General features: G+C 51.6%; 1 protein-coding gene across 1 annotated transcript; it reads left to right on the top strand.

Moving 5' to 3' along the window:
* Nucleotides 1-1,833: 1,833 nt before the first annotated feature.
* TTC22 (tetratricopeptide repeat domain 22) lies at nt 1,834-23,241 on the top strand. The gene is made up of 7 exons (XM_019742762.3): nt 1,834-2,601; nt 16,455-16,510; nt 16,712-16,827; nt 17,479-17,597; nt 18,831-18,992; nt 20,722-20,874; nt 21,435-23,241. Exons 1-7 carry the CDS (start codon nt 2,035-2,037, stop codon nt 21,969-21,971), a joined length of 1,710 nt encoding a protein of 569 aa, XP_019598321.3. The 5' UTR covers nt 1,834-2,034; the 3' UTR covers nt 21,972-23,241.
* Nucleotides 23,242-25,136: the final 1,895 nt, after the last annotated feature.

Here is a 25,136-nt window from a genome sequence, read left to right as displayed (position 1 = left end):
TGAAAGCAGGGTCTCAAACAGATGTTTGTACATCCATGTTCATAGCAGCAGCATCCCCAATAGCCAAGAGGAAGCCATTCACGTGTCAATCAATGGATGAATGGATAAACAAAATGTGGAATATACGTACCATGTTTCCCTGGAAATAAGACCGGGTCTTATATTAATTTTTGCTCCAAAAGATGCATTAGGTCCTATTTTCAAGGGATGTCTTATTTTTTCATGTGCAACAATCTACATTTATTCAAATACAGTCATGTCATCTTCTTCTGGAACATCATCATAAGGTACTAAATGCATCCACTGGCTGACAATCTTAACTGGGGCTTATTCTCGGGGTAGGCCTTATTTGGGGGGAAACACAGTACAATGAAATATTATTCAACCTTAAAAAGGAAGGAAATTCTGACACATGCTATGACATGGATGAACCTTGACAATATTATGCTAAGTGAAGTAAGCCAAACACAAAAGGACAAACATTATATCATTCCACTCATGTGATATGAGGTACCTAAAGGAGTCACGTTAGCAGGGACAGAAGTAGAATGGTGGTTTCCAGGCACTGGGGAAAGGGGTGGGGCACGAGTTATTATTTAATGGGTACAGAGTTTCAGTTTGGGAAGATGAAAAATTTCTGGAGATGGATAGTGGTAATGGTTGCACAACAATGTGAACATAAATGCTACTGAACTGTACTCTTAAAAATGGTAAATTTTATCTTAAGTACATGTTATCACAATTTGAAAAAAAAAGCCAAACACTCGGGGAATCCATTCCTGATCCTCCCAAGGCAGGTCACAGCCCACATTTCATCTCATGATCACCAGCAATTCTTAGAAACATTTTTTATTAAAAATTATTCAATTTTATATTTAAAAATTACAGGTGAAAAATAGCACCAGAATGCTGTTTTAATTTGCCTTTTTATTGTTCAAGTCAAATATTTTGAACAAGTTTACTAATTGGCTCTATTGCCGCTTTTGAAAATGCTGGTCTACTTTTCAAAAAGATGAGAGAGCAACAGGGTCTCAGGAGCCCCCGTGGAATGAGGGGCAGGAGGGTCTCAGAAGCTCAGACTTGTTACAAAAGCCAAGCCCTGGAGGACAAGCAGCCTTGCAACAGCGAGCACAGCCCAGCCTTCTGGAGGGGAGGGGACCCATGCCCTTCAAGACCACAGGTGGGGTGCGGGATGGGCTGGGAAGCAAAGGGGAGCTGAGTGTTATCCAGAGTGACACATACTGCATGGACCCATGATATCTACCCTGCCACTGGGGAAGGGGATGCTACTTTCATGTCACAGATGAGGAAAGTCTGAAGTGTGAAATAAATGATGAAGATCACACATGATTGGCGATGGAAAACATGCACTAGGACCAGCACGTGGAGCCACGTAGTCTTTCCACCAGGGCCAGCCGCAGGTCAGAGAGGAGGCAGAGGAATCCCAAGTGGGAAGAGCGGGAGCGAGGTGGCAGGCTCTGCTCAGAGGAAGAACACTAGGAACCGCAGTGAGGCCGGCACAGGACGGCTCCGGCAGGCAGCTGGAAGGACCAGCCCTGACTCTTCTAGTCAGCAGCTGAAGCCGGGAGGGTGGAACAGTGCCCACGGAGGAAGAGTCTGGCTCGCTTCCAGGCCTGCCTGGGCACATCTCAGTTCTGTGACCTCAACAAGTCTTTTTCCGCCTGAGCCTCAGTTTCCTCAGCAGTGAGAGTAAAAGCGAGCCTTTTGCCACGCACGGGAGTTTGCGTGCCCCGCATTTGGCAATGCTCCTGTTTGTTTCGCACACCTGGTTGTGTAATGCAGGCGTCTAAGAGCCGCTGAGCTGCGAAAACGGAAACACCCACAGGGCGCACCCCAAGCGGCCGTTCGGACCCACCCACCGGCGGGAGGCGCCCGGACCTGGAAATCGCCGTGCCCTGGGCCTCCGAGCGCGGACCTCCGCCTCCGGGGCCGGGCTCGCTCGGGGGTCGCCCCACACACTGCCGTCCGCAGCCTCCAAGGCAAGGCCAAGGCCCAGGGAGCAGAGGGGCAGACATGGCAGAGCCCGAGGCCGAGGCCGAGGACCTGGATGCCCTCATCGACGACCTGGACTTCCTCCCCGGCCACTTCCACCTGGAGATGCAGCTGAACTTCGAGCCTCGCTCGCCAGCCTCGCTCCGCGCCCGGGACCTGAAGCTGCAGCTGGACGGGCTGCGGCAGGAGCTCCAGCTGGCGGCCGGCGGGCAGCGCCTCGCCGTGCGCCACCTCATGGGCACCTTCGCCTTCTACCTGGAGGAGCTAGAGGAGGCCCGCGAGCGCTTCCTCGAGGTGGCGGCTGAGGACCCGGGCAACCTCAATGCCTGGGCCAATCTGGCACATGTGTACGGGCGTCTGGGGCAGGAGGACGAGGAGGAGACGTGCGCCGGGAGGCTTCCCAGCCTCATGGGCCTGGCGGCTGACCCAGCGGCCTCAGGGGACCCCCAGCTCCGTGCCGCGCGCTGCCTGGCAGAGCAGGGCTACGCACACGGCTTCGACGTGGGCTGTGCCAGCCCGGAGGAGCGCGCGCGGGTTCTGGCGGCGGGCATCGCGCTCTACGACAAGGCTCTGAGCTACGGGCAGCAGGTGGGTGACCCTTCTCCCGGCTGTGGTCCTGGCCCCTAACGTCTGCAGGGATGGCCCTGCAACCGCAGACTCCCAAACCCTGGCCCTTTGGCTCCCAGAGGACCTTGTCAATGTGCCTCTCCTCTCCAGCAACTCTCGCCCCCTCCCCGCCCCTCCTTGGGTCCCAGACCAAGTCTGTAGCTTTACTCTGCTGGGCTAGGGGTGGACCCGCTTCCCATCAGGGCAGCCTAATAAGGTTTCTCTTCTGGCAACACCACAAATTCAACTTGGCCAACTCATCCCTCTGATCTCACTCCTCCCGGCAAGTACCTGTCTATGGGCCTGTGCACACCCACCTAAGGAAAAGGCAGAAGTGGACATCCCACCAGAAGCTCCGGAGGCATTCTTACTTCCTCTCTTCCCCTCCCCCTCCATGTCCATGCATTCAGACCTCCAATCCTGCCCATTCCACCTCTTCTTATTTCTGAGGTCTATCCCCTCCTCTCCAGCTTCCCTCTGCCAGCCCAGCCTTCTGTCATTCCCTGCCTGGCTGGACCCGTGTAGTCACCATCATCCTGCCTGGGTTCCTGCCCTTTGGCTGGACCCTTCTGCCTTGTCCCCCATCCTGCTGCCAGTGCCATGTGGCTCAGTCTTGTTGGCCATGTTCCTCAGCTGCTTTTAACCCCCAGTGATTCCCCACTGCCTGGCAGCTAAGTCCAAGGCACTGGGGTGGGTGTTTGAGGCCCTCTGTGATCTCTGCCCGCCTTCTGCCATGTTCCCCCTTCCAGCCAGGCTTTTCCCATTGTCTACTTTTTGTTCCCTCTGGGCTAGGTCTCTACGACCCACTTTGCCAGTCTCTCAGCCTCTTTCTGAGGTGCCCTCTATTCCCCTTTGCCTGGAAGGTCCTCCTCAGTCTCAGACATCTCCTGCACCGACTTCTCCAGGCCAGGTGCCTTCCCTGGGCCCCCATGGCACTGCTCACACTATCCTTTTACAAGCCTATCTCCCATCCCAACCTTGAGGACTTTGAGAGTGGGCACGACATCTGTCTGGTTTCCCACTATAAACCCAATACCTGGCACAGTGCCTGCTACACAGTGGCACTCAATTAATGTATCTTGATGGAACGCATGTGCAGCATAGGATCGGGCACTAAATAGACAATACTAGGCATATGAGTTGCCTATTGCTGCATAACAAATACCCTCCAAAACTTAGCAGCTTAAAGCAATAAGCATTTATTATCTCGGGGTTTTTGTGGGTCAAGAACCTAGGTGTGGCTTAGCGGGGTGCCTCTTTCCAAGCTTACTCACATGGCTGTTGGCAGGACTGAGTTTCTCACTGGCTATGGCCAGAGACCTCCCTCAGGTCCTTCCCACATGGACAGCCCAACATTTTTGCTACATTCTGTTCAGTAGACGTGAGTCAGTAGGTCTAGCCCACACTCAAAGGGAGGAGATTGCACAGGGCATGAATCCCAGGAGGTGGGAGTCACTGGGGGCCATCTCAAAGGTGACCTGCATTGGATGACGAATGATGTAGAGGGCATTGTCCTCCAGTTACAGAAGAGGAAACCTCAGTTCAGAGAGGTACCATGGCTTTTCTGTGAAGGCACAGCACAGGCAGGGTTGAGCTGATAATGATGACATTCTATAATGGTTTTAGATCTGTGATATTTAAATAACAACAAGCCCTCACACAGCGCTCCATTCACAAAGGCTCTCCACATCCTTTTGGAGCTTTTCCCACCAAAGCTTATGGCTTCAGAGAGGAAATGTGGTGTCCAGACTTCAGCAGGTGCAGGATGGAGGGCACAGGTTTGACTTAAGGAGAGCAGCGCTGTGTGGAGGTTAAGACAGTAGACTCTGGGTCAGATGGTCCAGGTCCAACTCCCAAGTCCCCCATGCTCTCTCACCTCCAGTCGGTCCTTAGCACTCTGAGCTTCCATTTCCCTCCCTGTAAGATGGGTATACTGATAAAACTATGTCCTCAGCTTCCTCATCTGTGAAATGGGGACATTCTCATCTGGTTGATGTCATAACTAAGAGCTGATGTTTGGAAAACACCTGGGCTAGAGCCTGCATTAAGACAGTAGAATCTCATATGATCCATGCTTCTCCCAGCCTGGGAGAATCACCTCGGCCGCATGCTGGATATAGCTGTGACCATGGTGTGGGGCCAACAGGGACCCAGGGCTCCTGTTTTAAAGCCTGAGCCTGAGGCCCTGAGTGCCAGCTGCCCTTAGTGGAAAACATGGCAGGCATCATGTATACCAAGTGTGGTTATGGCAGTAGAGTGGGGCGTAAAGAGCCCTGGACAGGGAGCCAGGAGGCCCGCGGTGAGGCCTTCTCCTGTCTGGGCTGTGGTTTCCCCATCTGTGAAAGGGGGACAGAGAAGGGGGCTGGGTGGCCTCCAAGGTTCACTGAGGGAGAGCTTCCTGGGGGAGGCGAGGAGGGAGGCACAGATTTGGGCACAGGGATGGAATAGAGGCCAGCTCCTCCCTCCCTGCCACCAGGCAGCCCAGCCATAGCGGAAGCCACCTGCTCAGTGAGTGACCTCCCAGCCGGGAGAATGTCACGCAGGACACTGCCCAGTGCTCCAGGGAGGGAGCTGATTGCATTAGGTGGGAGGTGCCCTCCAGGTTCTGTGCTGTGTCCTTGGCCTGGCCCAGCTGCTGCTCCCTAGGTCTGGACAAAGTGGCTGTGGTCTGCCACCTCCAACAAATCCCAGGAGAAAGTGGCGATTTGGAGTCCCCTCATTGTATCATCTGAGAATTAGAAGAGATCGTGCTTATAAAGTATCTGGCACAGAGTAGGTGCTCAAGAAGTAGCTGCAGTCAGAATAATGATGAGTTCATTATAGTTACGGCTTGAGTTTAAGCCTCCAGCTCTCTTATTATTTTTCTGTGTGAGTGTGGACAAGTCACTTTTCATCTCTAGCCTCAGTGTCTGCCTCATGAATATTAAACAATAGTGATCTCTGCCTCAGTTTACTGTGATTATCCACCTGAATCATGGGGTGAAAGTGCCCATAAACTGGTCAATTCTGGGCATGTCTCAGAGGCATATACTCAGCATCTTAACATTTATTGAGTACCTACTGTGTGCCAGGCCCTGTCTTAAGAAGCTCATGGACAAAGGGAGGAGTAAACATTTGTTCCTTCATTAACTAGTTTTGTCTGAGCCCTTCCTCTGGGAGCAGGAGTCGAAGGGACAAGACAGAGATGTGCCTCCAGCTGGCTGAGGTCACAAGCATTCATTACCTGGCCTGTGCCATGTGACAATCATCTCTGAGTGCTATACGCCAATAACCATATTTTCTGAACCCCAAACAAGCCCCCAGAGGCTGACAAAGGATGTGTACTTTGGGGACATCGGGACCAATGTTGGAGTCAGCAGTGACCTGGATAGTCCAGGCCCTGGGGGTAGAGTGGCACTGACTGAGTTTCAGAGAAGGCACACTTCCTTTCAGCACAAGGGACTGAGGGAGGCTTCTGGAAGAGGGGAGTAGACTGGCAGGAAGAAGGTCAGGGCACTCCCAGCCGAGGGCCTGTGGAGGGGCCTGCAGACCTGAGGGCTTTGGTGGCAGCTGTACTGTAGCAGAGGATGAGGCCTGGAAAGAGGGCAGTCAGAGCTTCACGGGGAAGAGCACGTGATGGCCCTGAAGAACTGCTCTGTGGCCTCTGAAATCTAGTTCCTGCCGTCCTCTTCACCTGCATTCCTCTTATTTCCCCTGAACCTTCCTCCCCAGGAATTCTAAACTACGTATCCTTCTCCAAACACACTGTGCTGTTTCATACCTTCCTACACAGCTTCTGTTCTCGGTGCCTAGAAAGCAGACTCCATCCATCAAAACCCAGCTCAGATGTCACCTCCCCCTTGAAGCCTTCCTGCATACAACACACAGCTTCACACAGTAATATTTATGAATAGTTTCTGTGGGTGCCTTCCAGACTTTATCTTAGTCCTCACAAGAGCCCTCTGACCCCCTTTTACAGGTGTGGGACCTGAGGCATCACCAGGCTAAGTAACTTGCCCAAGGTTACAGAGCTAGTATGTGGCAGCTGAATCCACTCCACTCTGTCTGATGTCAAGGCCTTTGCTCTTTCTGGAGAGGCCAAGAAGTGGGGGTGCAATTAAGTATAGTGCAGATGGCTGGTGGGGTGCTGAGGAGAGACCCCTCACAGACCGCCTCCTGGAAATCTAGGGTGGAGGAAGTGTTGAGAAAGAGAAGGTGGATTTCCATATATCACCAGGGTGGGGAAGGATGAGGGCCAGGAAAGGAGGAGGTGGGACAGCGGAGCAGCAGGGTGGGACCCCCAATTGAGAGGGTTGCCACCCACAGGAGCACAGCTGGGGGTGGGCAGCCGGTGTTCTGACCCACCTGATGCTCCAGCTCCAAGAGATTTTCCATCCTAAAGGGGCTGGAACTGTCCCAGGCAGGGAGGGGTCCCTGGAGCTCAAAGGATAAAGAGCAGGTGAAGAATCAACGAGCCAGTGCTCATCTACTGACTAAAATTACAAGAGAAGACATTATAAAAGTTAATAATTGGACCCATAATCCAAAAATAAGCAGAGTGCTTGTGTGGCTGAGTGTTTGTGACTTCCTTTCTCAGCTCTTCATTCTCTCCCTGTCTTCTTTCTCAAGTTACAAAAATACCATGAGGCAGATTGTTTTCATCTGTCATTCTTCACATACACACACGCACACACACAGACACAGATGGCTTCTTGGTGGCAAATCTCAAGGTTGGGGTGGGTATTAAGAGCATATACTTTGGAATTAGACAGACCAGGTTTAAATTCTGCCTCCATCACCAGGTGGCTTACAGGCAAGTCATATCACTTCCCTGAGCCTCATTTTCCTCATCTGCAAAATGGGATTCTAACAGCTGTCTCCCAGGGTTTGCTGTGAGGATTAACGTGAAAGGCTCCAGGTAGGCTGCAGATCATGTTCGGGCCGTCCCTTCACCCTGCCCACCCTCTGGCCACACAGCGCTTTGCTCTTGCTTTTTAACAGAACTAATCCCAGCCTCTGGCTTATCTGCAAGGGATTTGCCCCCTAGAGAGTGAGCCCTCTGCTTTGAACCTCCTTCTGTCATCCCCCACCAACTAGTGTCTAACACAGAGCTGGACACCCAGGAGGTGTTTGTGACTACTGTCAAATTTAATTTAGTTGAGTAACTGAATTTTAAGTCTTAAAATCCCTATTATTTTTTTTTGTAAATAAGGTAATACGCACTCATATTTCTCTAGAAAAGTAACATCCCCGTCCCAAGCTAACTCAGTAATTTGAGCTTCTTCCCTCTTTCCCAGGATATTGGTGGTTTAACACATGCACACTTGCTGAACCTTCACCCTCCTCACAGCCCAGGGCAGGCCCCGGGTGATAACAGGGACCGCCACTGAGGTGGGTGCCATTCATCCAGCCTGTGCCCTGGCCCTGAGCTCAGAATTTTATGTTCATTGGTGCCCCCGATTTTTATTCAGACTTCACAGACACACTGCCAGTTGGGTATCATGCCAAGGACCCAACAGGCTCAGGGAGGGAAGTGACTTGTCCAAAGTGACCCATTGTACCAGAGTTCACCCTGCCAGCAGGGGCAGGCGAGGGAAGCAGTGCAGGTAGGCCAGCCCCACAAACAAAGGTGTGGACATTCCGATCAATCACCACACCCAGGGGGTGGGGATTTAGCAGGAAGGTCGAGGACATGGCTGGTCAGCAATCCCAGGGTTCCCCCCACACACACACATACCCTTCTGCCCACGTGCCCTCCTCTCTCCCTCAGCCTTCCTTTTTATTCTCCCCTCTTCTCCCAGTACCAGAGCTGCCCCAAGACACTGGCAACTCCGGTGTACTGTGTAGGGCAGATGCAGGGTGACCTCCCTCAGAGTATCAGTGTGGGACTCTATGGGCTGCAGGGATCCCTGCTCTGCCAGCCAAGTGCTGGGTGACCTGGGCTGGTTGCTTAACCTCTCTGAGTGTCCATGTCTTCCTCTGTGAAATGGGCACAGTAGGACCAGCCTGACAGGGGTATGGAGCGAGTAATTGGGGTCACAGAGGACAGGCCCCGCTCCAGCAAGCTAGTGATGGGTGCAAGCTTATTGTCCTCGTCTCCTGCTGCCAGGGCCAAGGACGCATAGGACCCAGACTCTCTAAGTGAGCTCCTGCCCCCCTCTCTGCTTCCCCTCCTCTTCCTGCAGTTTCCCTCCTCCTGGTCCAGAACCAGCCTTGGGAAAAGAACAGTGACATTGCGGAAGACCCTACTCAGTCAGTGGCCAGGATTTGGGTTCCTCTGGGACACTGGGCAAGTCAACTCCCCTCCTGGGGCCTCTGTTTCTTCCTTTGTGAAATGAGGAGCTGGACTAAGGTGGTGGCCAGGGTGATTTCAGGGACAGGAAGGACTTTGGGAAGTGGAGACGTGGGGAAAGGAACAAACCTGGCAGAAGAAAATGCATAAACACACATATGGAGGTGGGAAACCACAGCTTGGGGAATGTGGGGAATGTGGACTTAAGAGTTCATCTCCAACTTCTGAGATCATAGGCAGGTTTTATCCTCCCATGGTGTTTGCAAATACACACACACACACACACACACACACACACACACACACGACTACAAATCTGGTTTCATTTGGTAGTTAGAAAAGGAGATGGATGACCACTGGGTGATGAGCTAGGTACTGCTCCGAAGGCACTTTTCATTATCTCACTTGATCCTCACAGAAATGCTAAGAAATCAGAACTGGTATTAACCCCATTCTACAGATGTGCAAACTAAGGCTTAGAGAAGTGTAAAGACTTCCCTAAGGGCACACCGCCATGAGTGGCTGGCCGGAACTGAACTCAGGTCTCTCAGACATAAAGCCCAGGCTGAAGGACATCTTTGCAAAGGCTCTGGCTCCAGCCTTCTCATGGCCTTGGTGACACTCACATTTGCATCTCAGCACCTTCTGAGTTGCTGGTGGCTGCTCTCTCTGATTACCTGGCAAGTTTGTGAACTAGGTCTTCCCTCCTCATTGATACAGGACCCCAGAGTCAAAACTGCCTTTAGCATCATCTGGCCCAACTGCCTCTTTTACAGAGAGAAGAAAGTATGTTAAAGTACACACAGCATATACCTATGGGAGGAGCTGAGAAAACTCAGGCATCACTGTTATTACTACAGAGGGCAAGATACTTCTTCAGCCTCTACTTGTGCTAGGGCTGGATTTCAACCCAGGACTACACAGGGTCCCTTTTCTCTAGGGACAGTGGAATAGAGAAGTGGCTCAATGCAGTTCTGTAAGTCTGGGAAACCAGTGCAAAGCAAAGATGACCCACAGGCCCTGTGTTTGCATGACAGACCTACTGTATTTCCCCCAAAATATGACCTAGCCAGACTATCAGCTCTAATGCGTCTCTTGGAGCAAAAATTAATATAAGACCCGGTCTTATTTTACTATAATATAAGACTGGGTCTTTAATATAATATAATATAATATAATATAATATAATATAATATAATATAATATAATAATATAATACCAGGTATAATATAATATAATATAATATAATATATGTAATATAATATAATACTAGGTCTTATATTAATTTTTGCTCCAAAAGACACATTAGAGCTGATTGTCCGGCTAGGTCTTATTTTTGGGGAAACACGGTAGGACCAGATAGGTGGTGACAAGAGAGCTGCAGTGATCTACTCAAATCTTAGGATTCACACTGAGCTGTCCAGGGAACCCAAGACAAGTATGCATAACTTCCATGGCATAGCACCCATTCTTCAAATCCCCTCTGCTGGTCAAATTCACCACCCCGCCAACAAACCTATAACATGGACAGGCCAAGTAGACCATCCCCATTTGTAGGTGCAAAAGCTGAGGTCCAGGCTGGGCCAGTGGCTGCCTTTCTAGGATCCCTGGGGGAGGCAGAGACAGGGGTGGGCCTCCAATCTCATCCCTCTGTTTACTCCCCACACTGGCTGAGACAGGAGCTGGGAGGAGAAAGCCTCTGCTCTTGTCTTTCTGTACATGCACCCACAGGTGGCAGGGCCAGCCCAGGGGGGGTGGGGCCAGGGCTCAGTGTGCAAAGCAGCGAGGCAGCTCTGTGTCATCACAGAGGACATTCCAGTTGTGCAGGAAGAACATATTCCTGCGGCCGGCCCCCTTGTGACTTTTCTTTCTGCAGTGTCAGCCTTCAGAGTGTCGGCTGATGAGGTGGAAACAGAGCAGGGGCGGTGGAGGGAGGCAGATCTGAACTTGAATCCTGGCACTTCCACCCTGAGCCGTGGGTCTGGGCTGGTCCGTGGCTTTTTTCTTAGCCTCTGTTTCCTTATCAGTTAAAGGGAAAGGCTGTGTTACTACCTTCTCAGGCTGCTGTGAGGATTTAGTGCTACGATGCACTAAAGTGCCCAGTGGATAGCCGATGCTTGAAAAATGTTCATTCTTTTGCCTCCTTCTCATTCCCCCTCCCCTCAGGGAAAATTAGTCAGTTCTCAGAAACTGACTCATAAATGTAGAGTACAGTGTCATGGGGCAAAGTTCAAACTACAAAGCAAACATTTTCCTTAAGAACCAACAAGGTCTCTGTATAGCCTATTCGGATGCACATAGAATCCCAAGCCATTGATATGCTAAAAGATCTTCTATTGAAATCCTTTAAAATAGCCCTGCCCCCAACATTTCATTCTTTGGGAGCCATCTTTTGAAGTAAGTGGAATGGCTAAGATCCATCCTTATGCCCCAAGTTAACAAAAATCTGCTCTGTAATGGCCTAGCCTAATCCTACTGCGTAGTCTCTGCGGATTCTACCAGATCACCCACCTTTGTCACTTACTCATACAGCTGTAGCAGCTTTGGTCTTCAGGCTTCCCTGAGGATCACAATTTCTGATCCTTTGGCTCATTTAAAAAGAGATCTACCGGCCATCCTGTTTTCACTGGCCTCCCGCAGGGTGCTACAGCAATAGCAGAGCCTAGTGTAGTGGTTCTCAAACAAGGGTGCATCAGAGGGCCTGTTAAAACACAGGTTGCTGGACCTCACCCACAGTTTCTGACTCAGTGAGCCAAGAATCTGCACTTGTCTCAAATTCCCAGGTGATGGTGATGCTGCTGGCCCGGGGACCACACTTTGAGAACCACTAGTCTAGGGTAGTTGGGTGCAGGGACTCAGGCTAAACTGCTGAGTTCCCAGCTCTGCTACCTTCTAGCTGTGCCACTCTGGGCCACAGTTGCCTCATTCGTAAAATCAGGGTAATAATATTCTCTACCTCATAGGTGACCCTGGAGAGGGTCAAATGTGTTAACACATGCAAACTATGTGCCTGGTGCATAGCATGTGCTCAATAAAATTTGCTGTTATTAGCCTAGTGGGGGAAAAAAGCACCATTTCCAGGTTTCAGTCCAGGCTTTTACAATGGCCGTGTAACTTTGAGGACATCATTTCACCTCATTTTCCCCATCTGTACTAAGAGGGTTATGATAACCCACTGTGCATTCCACACAGGATGTTCTGAGGATCACATGGGATCTGTGTGAGTGCACATTGTAAATGATAAGTGTTGTGGGAAGAACATGAACTTGAAGTCAGGGAGACCTGGCCTGAAATATCAGGTTAAGTAGGCAAGTCTATATGACTCTTTGAGGCTCGGTTTTTTTCATCTCTAAAATGAGGGAAATAGTAGTGAGGGCCTCAGAGGAGCTGGGAAATGTCCTGAGAACACCTCACCTGAGCTCTGTCTCTCCCTCTCACCTTCAGTTAGTACCAGGGTCTAAGGATTTCACTCCAGGGTCAGTGCTGGAGCCTGAGCCTTGCCCTGTCCCCTCCCGCAGATCTGCCACAGAGCAGCAGCCTGATTTGAGACCCCTCCAGCTGGAAACCGAGGCTGACTCACATGCCGGCCAGCCCCCTTTCGTGGACCCCAGCACCCCAGCTCACAGGGTCATGAGGAGGATGAAATGAGAGAAAGAGGGGGGCGTCCTGCCCAGATGCCCACACCGCAGGCCCTCAGTAAACACTGCTCTCCTGGCAGAGGTCCTTTCAGCCCCTCCCAACTGCCTCCAAACATCTTGCCTCTGGGAGCCATCAACTCTGAAAGTGAATTCCTTGCAGCTAAGAGGTTTCACAGCAACTTTATTCTCCAGGAGAGAGTTGGAACAGCCCCTCCCTTCTCCAGGAGGGGAAGGAGCAGTCAGAGGCCTGTTTAATTTAATTTAACGCACCGTGGCTTGCCAGGTTGCCCCTGGTAACAGCTTCAGCTGCTGTTTCAGTTACAACCAGAAGGATTTTAAAGAGATAGCCTATTTTAGGGACAAAATTGTGCAGCAGAGTGAACGGCCTCCACCAGCTTCATACAGGGCTAGAGGATTTAACCTCAGGCACAGCAAGTCTTCAGACCAGGTCCATTTATACAATGAACGCCGTTCTGTATCTGCAATCCTATAAGCCCTCCTGCAAAGGTAACTCTTAAGTGGGAATCCAAGGAGGGACTATGTTTGGGAATTGTCGTACAGTTGTCAATCAGCTAGCTAGTTTTCTGAAAATCAGATTTAGTCTTCAAATTGAAGGGGAAGGACGAGAATAAACTCTTAGGAGTTGCCCCTGCAATTCAGGCACACTGCCACCAGGTGGTAGTATTGCTTGCTTAGTACAAACCATAACCAGACTTGAATTACTCAAGAAAGTCAGAGTGGTGGTGAACCACTGGGTTTTAAGCCCTGCTATTTACTAACTACTGTGTGACCGTTGACAAGTTGCTCCACCTCTGTGCTCTTAGTGTCCTCAGAGATATAATAAGGAGATTGATTGAGATAACTGAGTGTTGTGGACGAGGCTTGGAGCTAGGACTATGAAGGCATGAGTTTAAATCTTAGCTCTGCCATGTACTAACTGTGTGGTTTGCGCATATGATTTAATTTCTTATAGTCTGAATACCAAACAAGAGAGTGGCTACGAACCAGGGAGACCCCTGAGGACACCACATTGCTCTCCAACACTGGGGAGCTGTGAAGGAGAGAAAGGTGCCTGGGGCCCTAGGAGCACAGCAAGAGGTGGAGAGCGGGGTGAGGCAGAATGCCTCTGACTCCAGGGCCTGAGACCTCACTGCCCCACAGGGAACTAAAATAAGCCACAGTGGACAGAGCAGCCTCCTAGAAACACCTAACTCCATTAAACTTTATCCCAAACCAGGGAAGAGGGAGCAAACATGAATAGAGCACGTACTCCAGGCTGGGCACTGCTTCACAATGCCGGTGAGGCCTGTATTATTATCCTCCTTCCTTTACAGCCCCGAGGGGTAACTCATCCACCCTGAGCCGCTGCGCTTTGCATTACAGCCCCTACATCTACTACACCTTCTCTCGCTTACGGCTGCACCTCTGTCAGGAAACTGAGCGGTTCTGTCTCTCTCTACCATGATAGTTTGGCCAACCTCCAAGTGGGCATGCGGTCAGAGGTCATGACATCACACCTGCAAGCAGCCAGGGAGCCTGAGGCACTCATGCCTTCAATCCTTCCATGGTCAGGCTCTGACATTATGTTCAGGCCTTCAGCCAGCTTGGCCCACAGTAGTTGTCCCATGAGTCATGTTCCCTTCCCACGTCCCAGGTCCGGTGTAGGTACAGCAGGTAAAGTTATACAGCATCCTATCCCAGCCTTTTGCTTTGGCCAGTGTTCCCCACTGAGCTGTCAAGGATGCCCTTTAACCCCTGTAGCCTGCCGCTGTCTCCTCCGGACAGTCCTGTTCCTAGATAAAGCCCCATACACATATTCCACCCTAAGTGGCAAGATTTCTCTCCAAGGTGATGTGAATGTAAAAACACATTGGATCTTGGTATTCCCCAGTTCTAAACCCTTCTATGGCTCCCTGCGGCCCTGCAGATGAGCTCCAGGTCCTAAGCCTGACACTCAGGGGCCCCTCCTTGTGCAGCCCTGCTGTCTCATCCGCCCACCCACCACCCACCCCTGGTAGCTGGGCTTCCAACCACTTGGGGCTGCATGCAGCTGTCAACATACTCATCTCTGAACTTTTGCATATGGTGTTCCCTCTGTCTGGAATGCCTTCTCTTACCATACTGCCTGGGTGGTTCCTACTTGTTCTTGAGAACCCTGTTCCGGCTCATTCTCTCTGGAAGCGTTGGGCATACCCCTGGATCCTCCCATATCCCTGGTGTTCCTTTATTCTATGGCTTTGGTTCTGACTTTCCTGCCAGACCGGGAGCTCCTAAAGGCAGAACCTGCCTTTCCTCTCCTGTCCCCATTGCCCAGCCTGGGCCACCCAGGAAGATACTTGGGGAATAGTGGCTGAGAAATGCAATTAGTGGGGCCTCCTCTTGGTGGTCTGGCTCGGGCCCGGGTTCACTCAGTAGGATCTGACTTATAGGTCCCCTTCCTTCTTCCTCTCTCCAAGCTCATCCATGGCCTCCCCAGCACAGCTGCAGCTAAACTTGCCAGTGTTAGCTCCCCCCGCTCCATTTACACAGACCATGCTCCATGCTCACCAGGCTGCCCATATATCTCCATGCTGAGCCCTCCATCTAGAATGCCCTTGTTCCCCATCCACCCTCTGAAATACCATTGCTATTCAAAACCCACCTTACAGCGCATCCTCTGCAAGACCTTCTCAGAATCTTCTGGCTAGGATGGCCTTTCCATCCTGCTGCATTTGTCTGCATCCCTCTCAGGGCCTTGATCAAACTTTGCCTCATACTATAGTTATTGGAAACCTGGTGTGGTGAGGGGAGCATGGGCTTTGGAGCCTAACAAAGGGGGTTCGAATCCCAGCTCTGACATGCACTCACTGTGTGACCTTGGGCAAGTCACTTTACCTCTCTGAGCCTCATTATGTTTCTCTGTAAAACGAGGATGACATCTACCTCACAGGTTGCCGTGAGACTGAGACGATGGGTGTCAGGATCCTGGCATGAGGCACACACTCATTCAGGCTCTATTATTTATGCCTTGGTCTGTTTCCCCAGCCAGACTGTGAACCCATGTGGGTTCACATTAATTCCCACATCCCCACAGCACCCAGCATAGGGCCTCACACCACAGGTGCCCAGAAATGCTGGTGGGACTGAATGTGTTCACCCCAGCTGCGGAGGGTAGGGGTGGACGGATGATGGGGTTCCTGAGCTGAGGAGGCTGCGGGGGTGGGGGGAGAGTGAGTGCAGAATCCGGCCTGGAGATCATAGACAGGAGATGAATCCAGAGGGAGGGGCTGGAGCCTGAAGCTGAGCTGCTGATATGCACTGGGGGTTTTATTGGTTTTCATTAAAATTCCTTCCCGAGGCAGGAGCCGCTACTCCCATAAATAACGGCATAAATATTTTATCTGGTGCCCAAGTCAGTCTAAATGCACGGCAAGGTTGGCAAGAATAACAATGGGAAACAGTTCAGGGGGGTCCTGGGCTTCAGCTGAACTCACTCAGCATGCCCAAAGGGGCTTTCTCAGGAAGGTGGGAGTTGACGGATGGCTCCAAAGGGCAGAAGCCAGTGGACAAGGTGGGAGAGAGAAGTGGAGTGTGGGCCCCAGGGTGGGGGGAAGCAGAGCACAGATAGGGGGAGCAAGGGCTGGGAAGCTTAGCTCGGAGAGCAAGATGGGGAGGGGAGGGAATGTATCCCATACCCGCTCTGTGATGGTCTCCTCACATGGGGCATTCACACAGGTTGTCTCATCAAACCCTCTGTGGTCAGAGAACTGAAGTGACTTGCCCAAGGCCACCTGGCCAGTCAGTGGCAGAGCCAGGATGATACCAAGGGTGTTCAAGGCCAAAGCCCTGGAACTGACTGTTTCTCGGGGTTCACAGAAAGCGTGGGAATCTATGAACAATGGCCTGAGCACCTCAATAACAGCAGCACGGTTGTTCTGCTTTCCTAGATCCCGATGGAGGAGAAAAGGGGCTGGTACTTCACCATGGCAACGCTCTTCATCAGGTCAGCCTGGGAAGTGGGGACACAAAATGGTAGAGGGGAGAGGTGTGGTCTGGATCCCAGGGGAGAGGCTGAGCCCATCTCCATGGTAAGGGCTCCCCAAGTTCCCCTCCTTGCCATTGGCCAAGGGTGGGGAGGACTTAGAACACTCTGGGGACAGCTGGGAGGGGGTCCCAACCAGCTGCATCCTTTTCTTGGCCACAGGCTAGATGGCATCTTCCTGGAATTGGACCGTGAGGAGCAGAAGAGGCTGCCTGCCTTCAACCGCACGCTGGCCCTGCTCCGGCAAATCCTCAAGTCCTCAGACCCCCACCACCGAGGTAGGGCCCTCAGGGACAGGTGGGAGAGCAGCCTCTGCCTGGCTCTCCCTGCACCTGTCTGTCATTGTCCCCACCTCTAACACTGCCTCCCTTGTTGGGACCATTTCTCTCCCTCACTCTCTGTCCTATATACTCGCTCACACACCTTGCACAGGTGAATACGCCAATCACAAATCACTATAACTGCATGTTTCCAGGTGTGTGCCTCATGACCTAGAGTGTAAGAAGCAGCGTCTCCCCTCTCTCAGCCTCTCAGCCTCACTTTCTGGTTGGTAATGAAGGCTCTGCTGGAGGGGAGGAGAGTCATTTTCTTCGCAGGGCCACACAGCTAGGACAGGCACTAGAGCTTCAGAGCCGGTGAAGAGTGGGAGTCAGAGGAGCTGTGCACCTTCAGGGAGGTCCCCTAAGTGACCCAGTAAACCCAGATTACGCACTGCGGTGTGTTCATCCATTCACTCACATGTCCCCTCTCCCCATCTTTGTTTCTCTCGGTCGGTCCCTGGGTGGCCTTCGGTGATTTCATGCCACTGACCCTCCTTCTGTCTTCTGGGGGGCTGACACCTGGGTGGAGCTGGCCCCCTCTCTCCTTGTGGTTCCCCTCCCCCTCTCCTCCCTGCTGCTTCCTAGAGACCCCTTTCCTTTTTACCGCAGCTCTGGCCTGGTGCTACCTCGGGATACTGCTAGAGAGGAAGGACACCTTCTCCACCACCCCCATGGGTGTCCACGACTGCGGGTACTCGGGGACCGACCCTCTGGACTGCTTTGGCAAGGTACATGCCCCCCAGCCACACCCACTCTCCAAACTGGGACGGAGCCTGACACCCCAGCCTCCTCACCTACTATGTCTCTGGGTGTCAACCCCACTTGTAACCCCCACCATGTGCCCATCCAGGAAGTGCCCTCACTCCAGACCTTTCTCTCCATCCCAAACAAAACACAAGTGCACCCTTGTCATCGGTCCTCTTTACCTAAGAATCAGACCCTCTCCATGCCCAGTCTGAACCCCGCCTGTCTCCAGCCTTATCTTCCAAGCTATTTACCACTCCCCAGATATAGCCTCAGGCTTTTCCCCTTCAGGCCTTGGTTCATATTGCCTCTCCCCACCCCCAGTGGCCTAGTGGGTACAGGAGGTAGAGGATGGGTGTAGCTGGGCTCTCACCCCTGTGCCCATAGGCCATGTGACCCTAAGGCAAATCACTTCCATCTCCAAGCCTCCTTATCTGTTAATTGTGTGACCTGTCTACCTTCTTGGTGATTGACAGACGCAAAGGAGGTAGTGGGCAAAACTGTTCACTCCAAACTGGAAAGTCCTCCAGGACTTTCACCTGTGCATAATATTCATTCACCTGTGCATTCAGCACAGTGCTCTGCATTTGGCAAGTGCCTGATGTTTGCTGGTGGGTGATGAGCAGTTTCTTGATGAGAGAACTTAGAACAGAGCAGAGTATAAACACTCATTCATGAGTCTTCCAAGAGTTGTGACCAATTTAACAAACACACTGCCTTTGCCCCTTGTTGAGAAACTACTCTGTGCCAGGGCAGGGCCCACCATTTCAGAGGTAGCAACAAACACAGGACAGGTAGCCTCAGTAACAATATAGGGGATAAGTGGTTGGCCCAGGTAGAAACACTGCACTGTGTAAGTACGGGGGAGGTAGAGGCTGATTCAGGCCCCTCCTCCCGCCTGCCCCAGGAAAATGGGGGAGCATGCACGATATATATATCTGAGGATGAGGGGGTTTCCCTGGGGTCTGGAGGGATTCACTGGACATGACCCATGAACATGGCAGTGAGTCGAGCTCTCGAGAGTTAAACACCAGTGAGTTGTACCCCAAAGTGTTGGGTTCCATGATAAGACTGAGATTACTGGCAGGTGGATATGGGGAACAAGAGTATTGTTGGAATATGGCTATATCCAGAGACATGGAGGTGAGGCACCATTTAGCCAGTTCTGGCAAACAACCAGACGTATGATTTGCTCCTACCCCTCCTGCCTTACCCAGGCCATTGAGATTGCCAAGGACCAGCCGCCCATCCTGAATCGCCTGGCCAAAATCTTCCACTTCCTAGGAAAGCAGGATATGGCCATTGGCACATGCAACATGGCCCTGGATGTCCTACGGGATCCGGAGCTCAACTGGCAGGCGTACTACACCAGGGCCAAGGTGAGGCAACCCTGAACGCCACCTCCTCCTGCCGTCGGGGACCAGAGAGAAAGGGCCAGGGGCCAAGATGTTGCCCGAGTCCAAAGGCAATGGAGTCTAATGGCGGAGAGGAGCTTAGGAGTCATCGAGGCACAGTTTGTGGTCTGTACAATTATTTAGTGAAAGAATGAAGGAGCCTCCCACCCACTGCAGGCATCCCTTCTACAATGACCCGGCCAGTGACCTTCAGCCTCTTCTTGATTAGTACCCAGTGTAGTCAGACTGACCTGGGTGGAAATCTGACCTCACCATCTTATCACTCTGGGACTGGGGCAAGCCACTTACCCCTCCAAACCTCCTTTCCTAAATCTGGAAGAGATGGACAATAACACTGTCTTAAAAGGTTATCAGAAGACTAAGTGAAGTACTATCTAACGCACCTCCCTCTGCCCACTCCTCGCTCAGCTCCCTCTCTTCCAGCCACACTGGCCTCCTTGCTGTTCCTGAGGCAAGATCTTCCCTTAGGACCTCTGCCTAGAATGCTCTTCTCCCAGATGTCTGACTGGCTTCCTCTCTCACTTCCTGGAGGTCTTGATGAAAAGGCAGCTTCTAGCACCGTCTTACTGAAAATGTCACCCCTCATCAACGTTCTGTCTTCCTTTCTTGGTTTACTTTTTCTTCTTAGCACTTATCACTCTCTAACATTCTGTTTGCTTATTTATTATGTTTATTATCTCTCCCTACCACTAAAATATAAGCTCCACCAGGGCAGGGAATGTTATTGTTTTTCTCTCTAGTGTATCCTCATGCCTGGAACAGTGCCTGGCACACGGCAGGCACTTGATGAATATTTGTTGAATGAATGAATGAATGAATGAACTGAGCGCCTACCATATGCTAGCTAGGTCCTAACTATATTCTCTCTATCATCATGGTAACTCCCCAAGGAAGGTATTAGTGTACTGATTTTTCAGATGTGGAAAATGAGGCTCGCAGAAGTTGAGCAACTTCCCCCAGCTCACATGCTAATAAGGGGAGAGGTACTGGAATTCAGCCAAATACAACTGGCAATAAAGCCAGAGTTATCACTCTCAACCCTTCACTTCATGATATCCTTAGTGTGGAGAAAAAGGGAGGAAGTGGGCATGAAAGCAAGAATCTGGAATCATTTGTAATTTGATGCGTGTAAGTTGGAGCCACCTGCCATTCTCACCCACTTACATGAATTCTCACAAAGTTGCTACTGCCATCCTATCTAAAATAACCCCCTCGCCTAGTCACTTTGATCCCATCACCCTGCTTATTTTTTCATAGCACTTACGACCACTCAAAATGGTACTGTTAACTTGTTGTTCGTGATTATCTCCCTACTAGAATGTTAAGTTCTGCCAGGGCAGGGACCTCATCTTTCTTATCACCATCGCTCCCCTAATACCTAGCACAGGGCCTGGCATATGCTAGGCACTCAGTACATATTTGTTGAATGAATGGGTGAATGAATGAAGGGCTCCTATTTCATCCACCCCCCTCATTGTACAGACAGGGAACCTAAGGCCAGAAAGGGGAGTGGCTAGCCCACGATGGCAGAGGACTAGGACGGAGGACGCCTAGGTCCCAGTCTCAGGATTTCCTGCTGTACCACAGACCCTCCTGAGTTGCTGTTGAGAATAAGACTGGCTTCACTTAGGGTGGAGAGCAGGGTGGGGGTTCATGCTTGGAGCATCTCCCTGAGCTGCCTCTCTGCGGGCAGATCCACATCAGAGTCTACCTGCACCACCTGGAGCGGGCCAAGCTGGGGCTCGGAGGCATGCCTGACAGGAACCACCTGGCCTGCGCCAAGGCTGACCTGGAGGAAGTGGTGAAGGTGTGCCCAGGCCTCAAGACCTACCTGGACCTGGGGCAGGTAAGGCAGTCTCTTGGCTTGGATGGAACCTATTTACTCTCTGCCAGGCCAGACCTGGGAACTGAGGACACAGTGAGGTATATGGGGCATGGCCCTGCCTGATAACAGTACCCGCCTCCTACTGCCGTTGGTGAGGATTAAATGAGATAATGCACATATAGCGTTTAGAACAGGGCCAAGGTCTTTCTAAACACTCAGAAAGTGTGGCCCATTCTTCTTTACCCAGACGTGCCTTCTGCGTACGGGGAATGATTACCAAGAGGTGACAAGATCATAATTTTACATGAGACAACTGAGGCCCAGAAAGTGCCTCACTCAACATCATGTGGTCAAGAGTGATGGGGCAGGAACTGGACGAAGTACAGTCTCTCCTTTTCCAGGGCAGTAGGACCAAAATTTGCCAGGAATAATTGTCGAAGGATGGAGGGTGGGAATGAATGAATTGAATTTTTTTTTTTAAAGCAAGTGCAGGAACGGATTGAGCAGGGAACAGCCACAGCAGCGGCAGGGGAGGTGGGGGAAGGAGCGGGGAGAAAGGCTCACCCCACTATCCCCCCCAGGTCTACTACTACATGGGCGTAGACGCCGTCCAGGAGCTTCTGGCGGTGGACGAGTCTGCGCTGAACCAGGCCCTGGTCTTCCTAGCCAAGGCCGGTGAGTCGGAGCTGGGTGCCACACTGCCCGAGCTGCAGCTGCTGCGAGGCAAGTGCCTGCGCATCAAGGGCGAGGAGGCCAACGCGGCCGTCTGCTTCAAGCGCGCAGTGGAGCTGGACGACGCGGGCTCCAGCCACACCGAGGGCTTTGGCTGCCTGCTCGAGGCGCTGCTGGCGCAGTGGAGCCAGGCGCAGCTGAGTGACAGCGAGCTGGGCCGCGAGGTGGATGCGTGGCTGCGCTGTGCCCAGGGCAAGTACCCGGCGGCGCGCCTGCGCCAGGAGCTGCAGCGCGTATGGCGCGGCCACACCGACGAGGTGCTGGGGCTGGCCCGGGCCTTGGTGGCCCAGGGACGCCTGGCGCTAGTACGGCTGCTCTTTGAGACCATGGAACGCGACATCGAGGGCACCGGCGCGCGGCAGGGCTGCCGCGCATTCTCCTTCTGAGGGATGTGGAGGCCCGGCCTACTGCTGATTGGACTAGGTCTGCGCACTGGAAATGGCACGCCCTGCTACAGGCTGGCAGGTGAGTGGAACCAATCAGATTCTCTTTCAGGAATTTGAATGGGGACATTGAAACAGTAGGGCAGTTTGATGTGCCCACGGAGGCAGAAGGACCATAATTCAGGAAAGCAAGAGTGGGTGCAGATGCCAGAGACCAGCGGGAAACTGCCAACTGGAGGATAGAATTGTGCAGAGAAAATAAGATGGCTGCGAGTCTCCTAAGAGATACAGAAGATAACTGCCACCATTTTGGCGGTTTTCTAGTTCCCAGTGCAATCTCTGAGGTCTGACTGCCTGTCTTTGGATTCCCGTGAGCCACTCTCTACCCTTCTAAAAAATCTCTCTTTATTTGAATTGACTGGAGTGGTTCTCAGGTTCTGCAGCCAGAGAAGCCGTGGCTAGATCAGAGGACTGCACAGTGAGCGGGTAAGGAGCAGGCCAGTGGTCTACACCTGTGTGCTCAGAGCTCTTTACCTGGCTAGCAGTCTTCCAGCAGACTTCGTCCTTGTTTAGCGTGGTTTGCAAGACCCCAGGCAATCTGGAATGAAGTTCATCAGCCGTCAGTTTGACTTCCCTGTTCTGGAAACCCCGGGGCCCCACCCATCAGGAAATGCCACCTGCACGCAATCTTGAACCTTCTACAAGAGAACGAAGAAAATGTTGGAATTTTACACTTTCGGAATCAGAGTCATAGAATCTTAGGTGTGGAATTTTATTGTCAAAGACTTAGACTCTGCCACCAAATCTTAGAATGGCCAACCTGGATTCTTGTGGCTCTACCTACAAGAGATAACGTAACCTAAAATTCCAGATTTAGCTCTTGCCTGACTCCAGAAAAGCTAGTTGTACATAACTGCAATGGCAAGACCCCCATCATGGTTTGTGATTTATTTTGCACTTTTTCCTTTCTTTAGAGAGTTATACTCACTGCTTTGTTCATATCCCTGATCCTCAGACATTAATCAGGGATAGGCCAGCAGCCCTGCATTGCTTCTCATGTCTCCAGTGACAGATGGAGAACAGACTGAGAATTGCAGTCCTTAGAAATCACACACTCCAACCATCTCATTGTGCAGATGGGAAGACTGAGAGCCCTAGAAGGAAAGTGGCTTGCCCAAGGCCACACTTCCTAACCTCCCCTCCCTTGTGCCTCAAACTTACTGTTAACATTTTTCAGGTTTGGAAAAATACCAATAAACTAATTAACACTAAAGCGCTAAGTGTTTGTGTCACTTGTCCCATGGGGCATTGATATCCACTGGGATAATGCTCTAACTCTAATGGTGGCATTCCAGGTACCTGTGAAATCTGGGCAGTGAGACCACCCTGAGGCTCCCGAATCCCACCTCAAGGCTCATTATGACTCACTACTATGGATGGTGATATTACCCCCTCCCTCCTTGTTTTCACCTCCATTGCAGCAGAGTAAGGAGGTGACGGACAGCAAGCAGCACACACAGCCCTGTCCACTTCTCCCCCATCCCTTCTCCACCCACACCTGTGACCTGTGACCTTTCCTAGGACAGGAAACCAACTCTTTCTTCTCCTGCTTCCCTAAACAAACTAAATTCACAGCAGTTTGCTGGCAACATTGGGAAGTTGGTGAAGTGTGTCTACTTCCCCAGCTTCCCAGTTTGTTTCCTTCCTTGCTTTTCCTGTTCCCAACCTTATGCATTTCTCCCTGTATTGCTTCCTCCTCCTGTCAAACCTTTTCAATAAACTTTCTATTTGATAATCTCATTCACACTAATCATATAAACAACTAACAAACACTGACTGTAGCGTCTCTCAGGGTATCTACATATTGACCAAAAGCCTAAAGAGATAAACCCCATTTCCAGGATTTCCTCCTATGTGGCAGGCACTTCATATGTGTAATTCTCTCAACAGCCCTGGGGAGTAGCATGATAATCCTCATTTTACATATGAGGACTCTGAGACACTGACCAAGTTCATGGATAAGTATGGGAAGAGCCAGGACTTGGACCAGACATTCCTGATCCTGTGCTGCCTTCTGGAACGCAGTCCTTCCTGGGAGATGTGTCACCTGAAGAGTGCACTAGTCTCTCTCTTCCCAAACTGCCTTTCTTCTGTGCCTTTGTACATCTTATTCCTCTGCTGGCTTTTTCCCTGAGATTTCTATCCCAAGTGTTCGGTTCAAAGATGCCTCCTCCAGGCAGTCTTACCAAATCCTCCCAGCTCTCATTAATCACCCCTTTCTATGCATGGAGAGCTCTCAGGGTGTTGTGTCCCACTGCGTGGCATTTATTACTTCTCCCTGGATCATAATTGTGTCAACATGTCTGTTGCCCACCCCCATCCCAGCTTTGGATTCTTTACAGCAGGAACCTCAACTAATTCAGCTCCAAGGCCCTGCACTGAGCTTGGCACACAAGACAGGCTCAGTTTGGATTGTTGAACTGTATAAACTCACAGCAGTGACGTGGCTACTTTAGTCCCAGACAGGTGACTGCCTCTCAGTCCACAGGGCTGAGGTTGGGGCCAGGTCTGCAGCCTGAGGACCTCTGAGGTCTAGAGCTTGACTAGAAAGCATGGGCTTTCTTTCCGTCTCCTCTCCAGCCTTAGGCCAGTGCTCCAATTCTGCAATTGGGAAACTGAGCCAAGACAGCAAAGACTTGACCAGGGTTAAGCAATGAATGGATGACAGACGCAAACTCGAACCCTGCCTGCAGATTTGTGGGCCAGTGTCTCTGCCCTTTCAGGGCTGCCTCCTTTGCCAAATTTACTTCTATCAAGTCCGGGAGGACTTCAGGCCTTCCATTCCTTCACACAACAAGTACTTACTGAGCACTTGTTGACTGCCAAGCATAGTGCCAAGCTCTGGGGCTCCAGTGGAGAAGAAAATAGACCTGCCCTTACCTTCAGGGAGCTCACAGGCTAGACCCTGCAGGGCAGGTTATACAGGGGCTTGTGAGCCAGCTGTGGGGACTTGGAGAGACCAATGGGAAGCTATGGAAGGTTTTGGCTGGCAAAGCTGGCTACCCCGCCCCCTCCACACCAGGTATGCTCATTCTGTTAGTGGCCTTTCCCCAGCCCAGTGGGGAGGAGAGGATGGCGGTCCCTGGGGCTCAGAACCTGGCCCTTGGC

The sequence above is a fragment of the Rhinolophus sinicus genome, chromosome 14, assembly GCF_057876585.1.
Source record: "Rhinolophus sinicus isolate RSI-liver-muscle chromosome 14, RSI-T2T, whole genome shotgun sequence".
Lineage (NCBI taxonomy): Eukaryota > Metazoa > Chordata > Mammalia > Chiroptera > Rhinolophidae > Rhinolophus > Rhinolophus sinicus.
The sequence above is the reverse complement of the archived record's forward strand: the minus strand, read 5'-3'. Positions and strand labels throughout refer to the sequence as shown.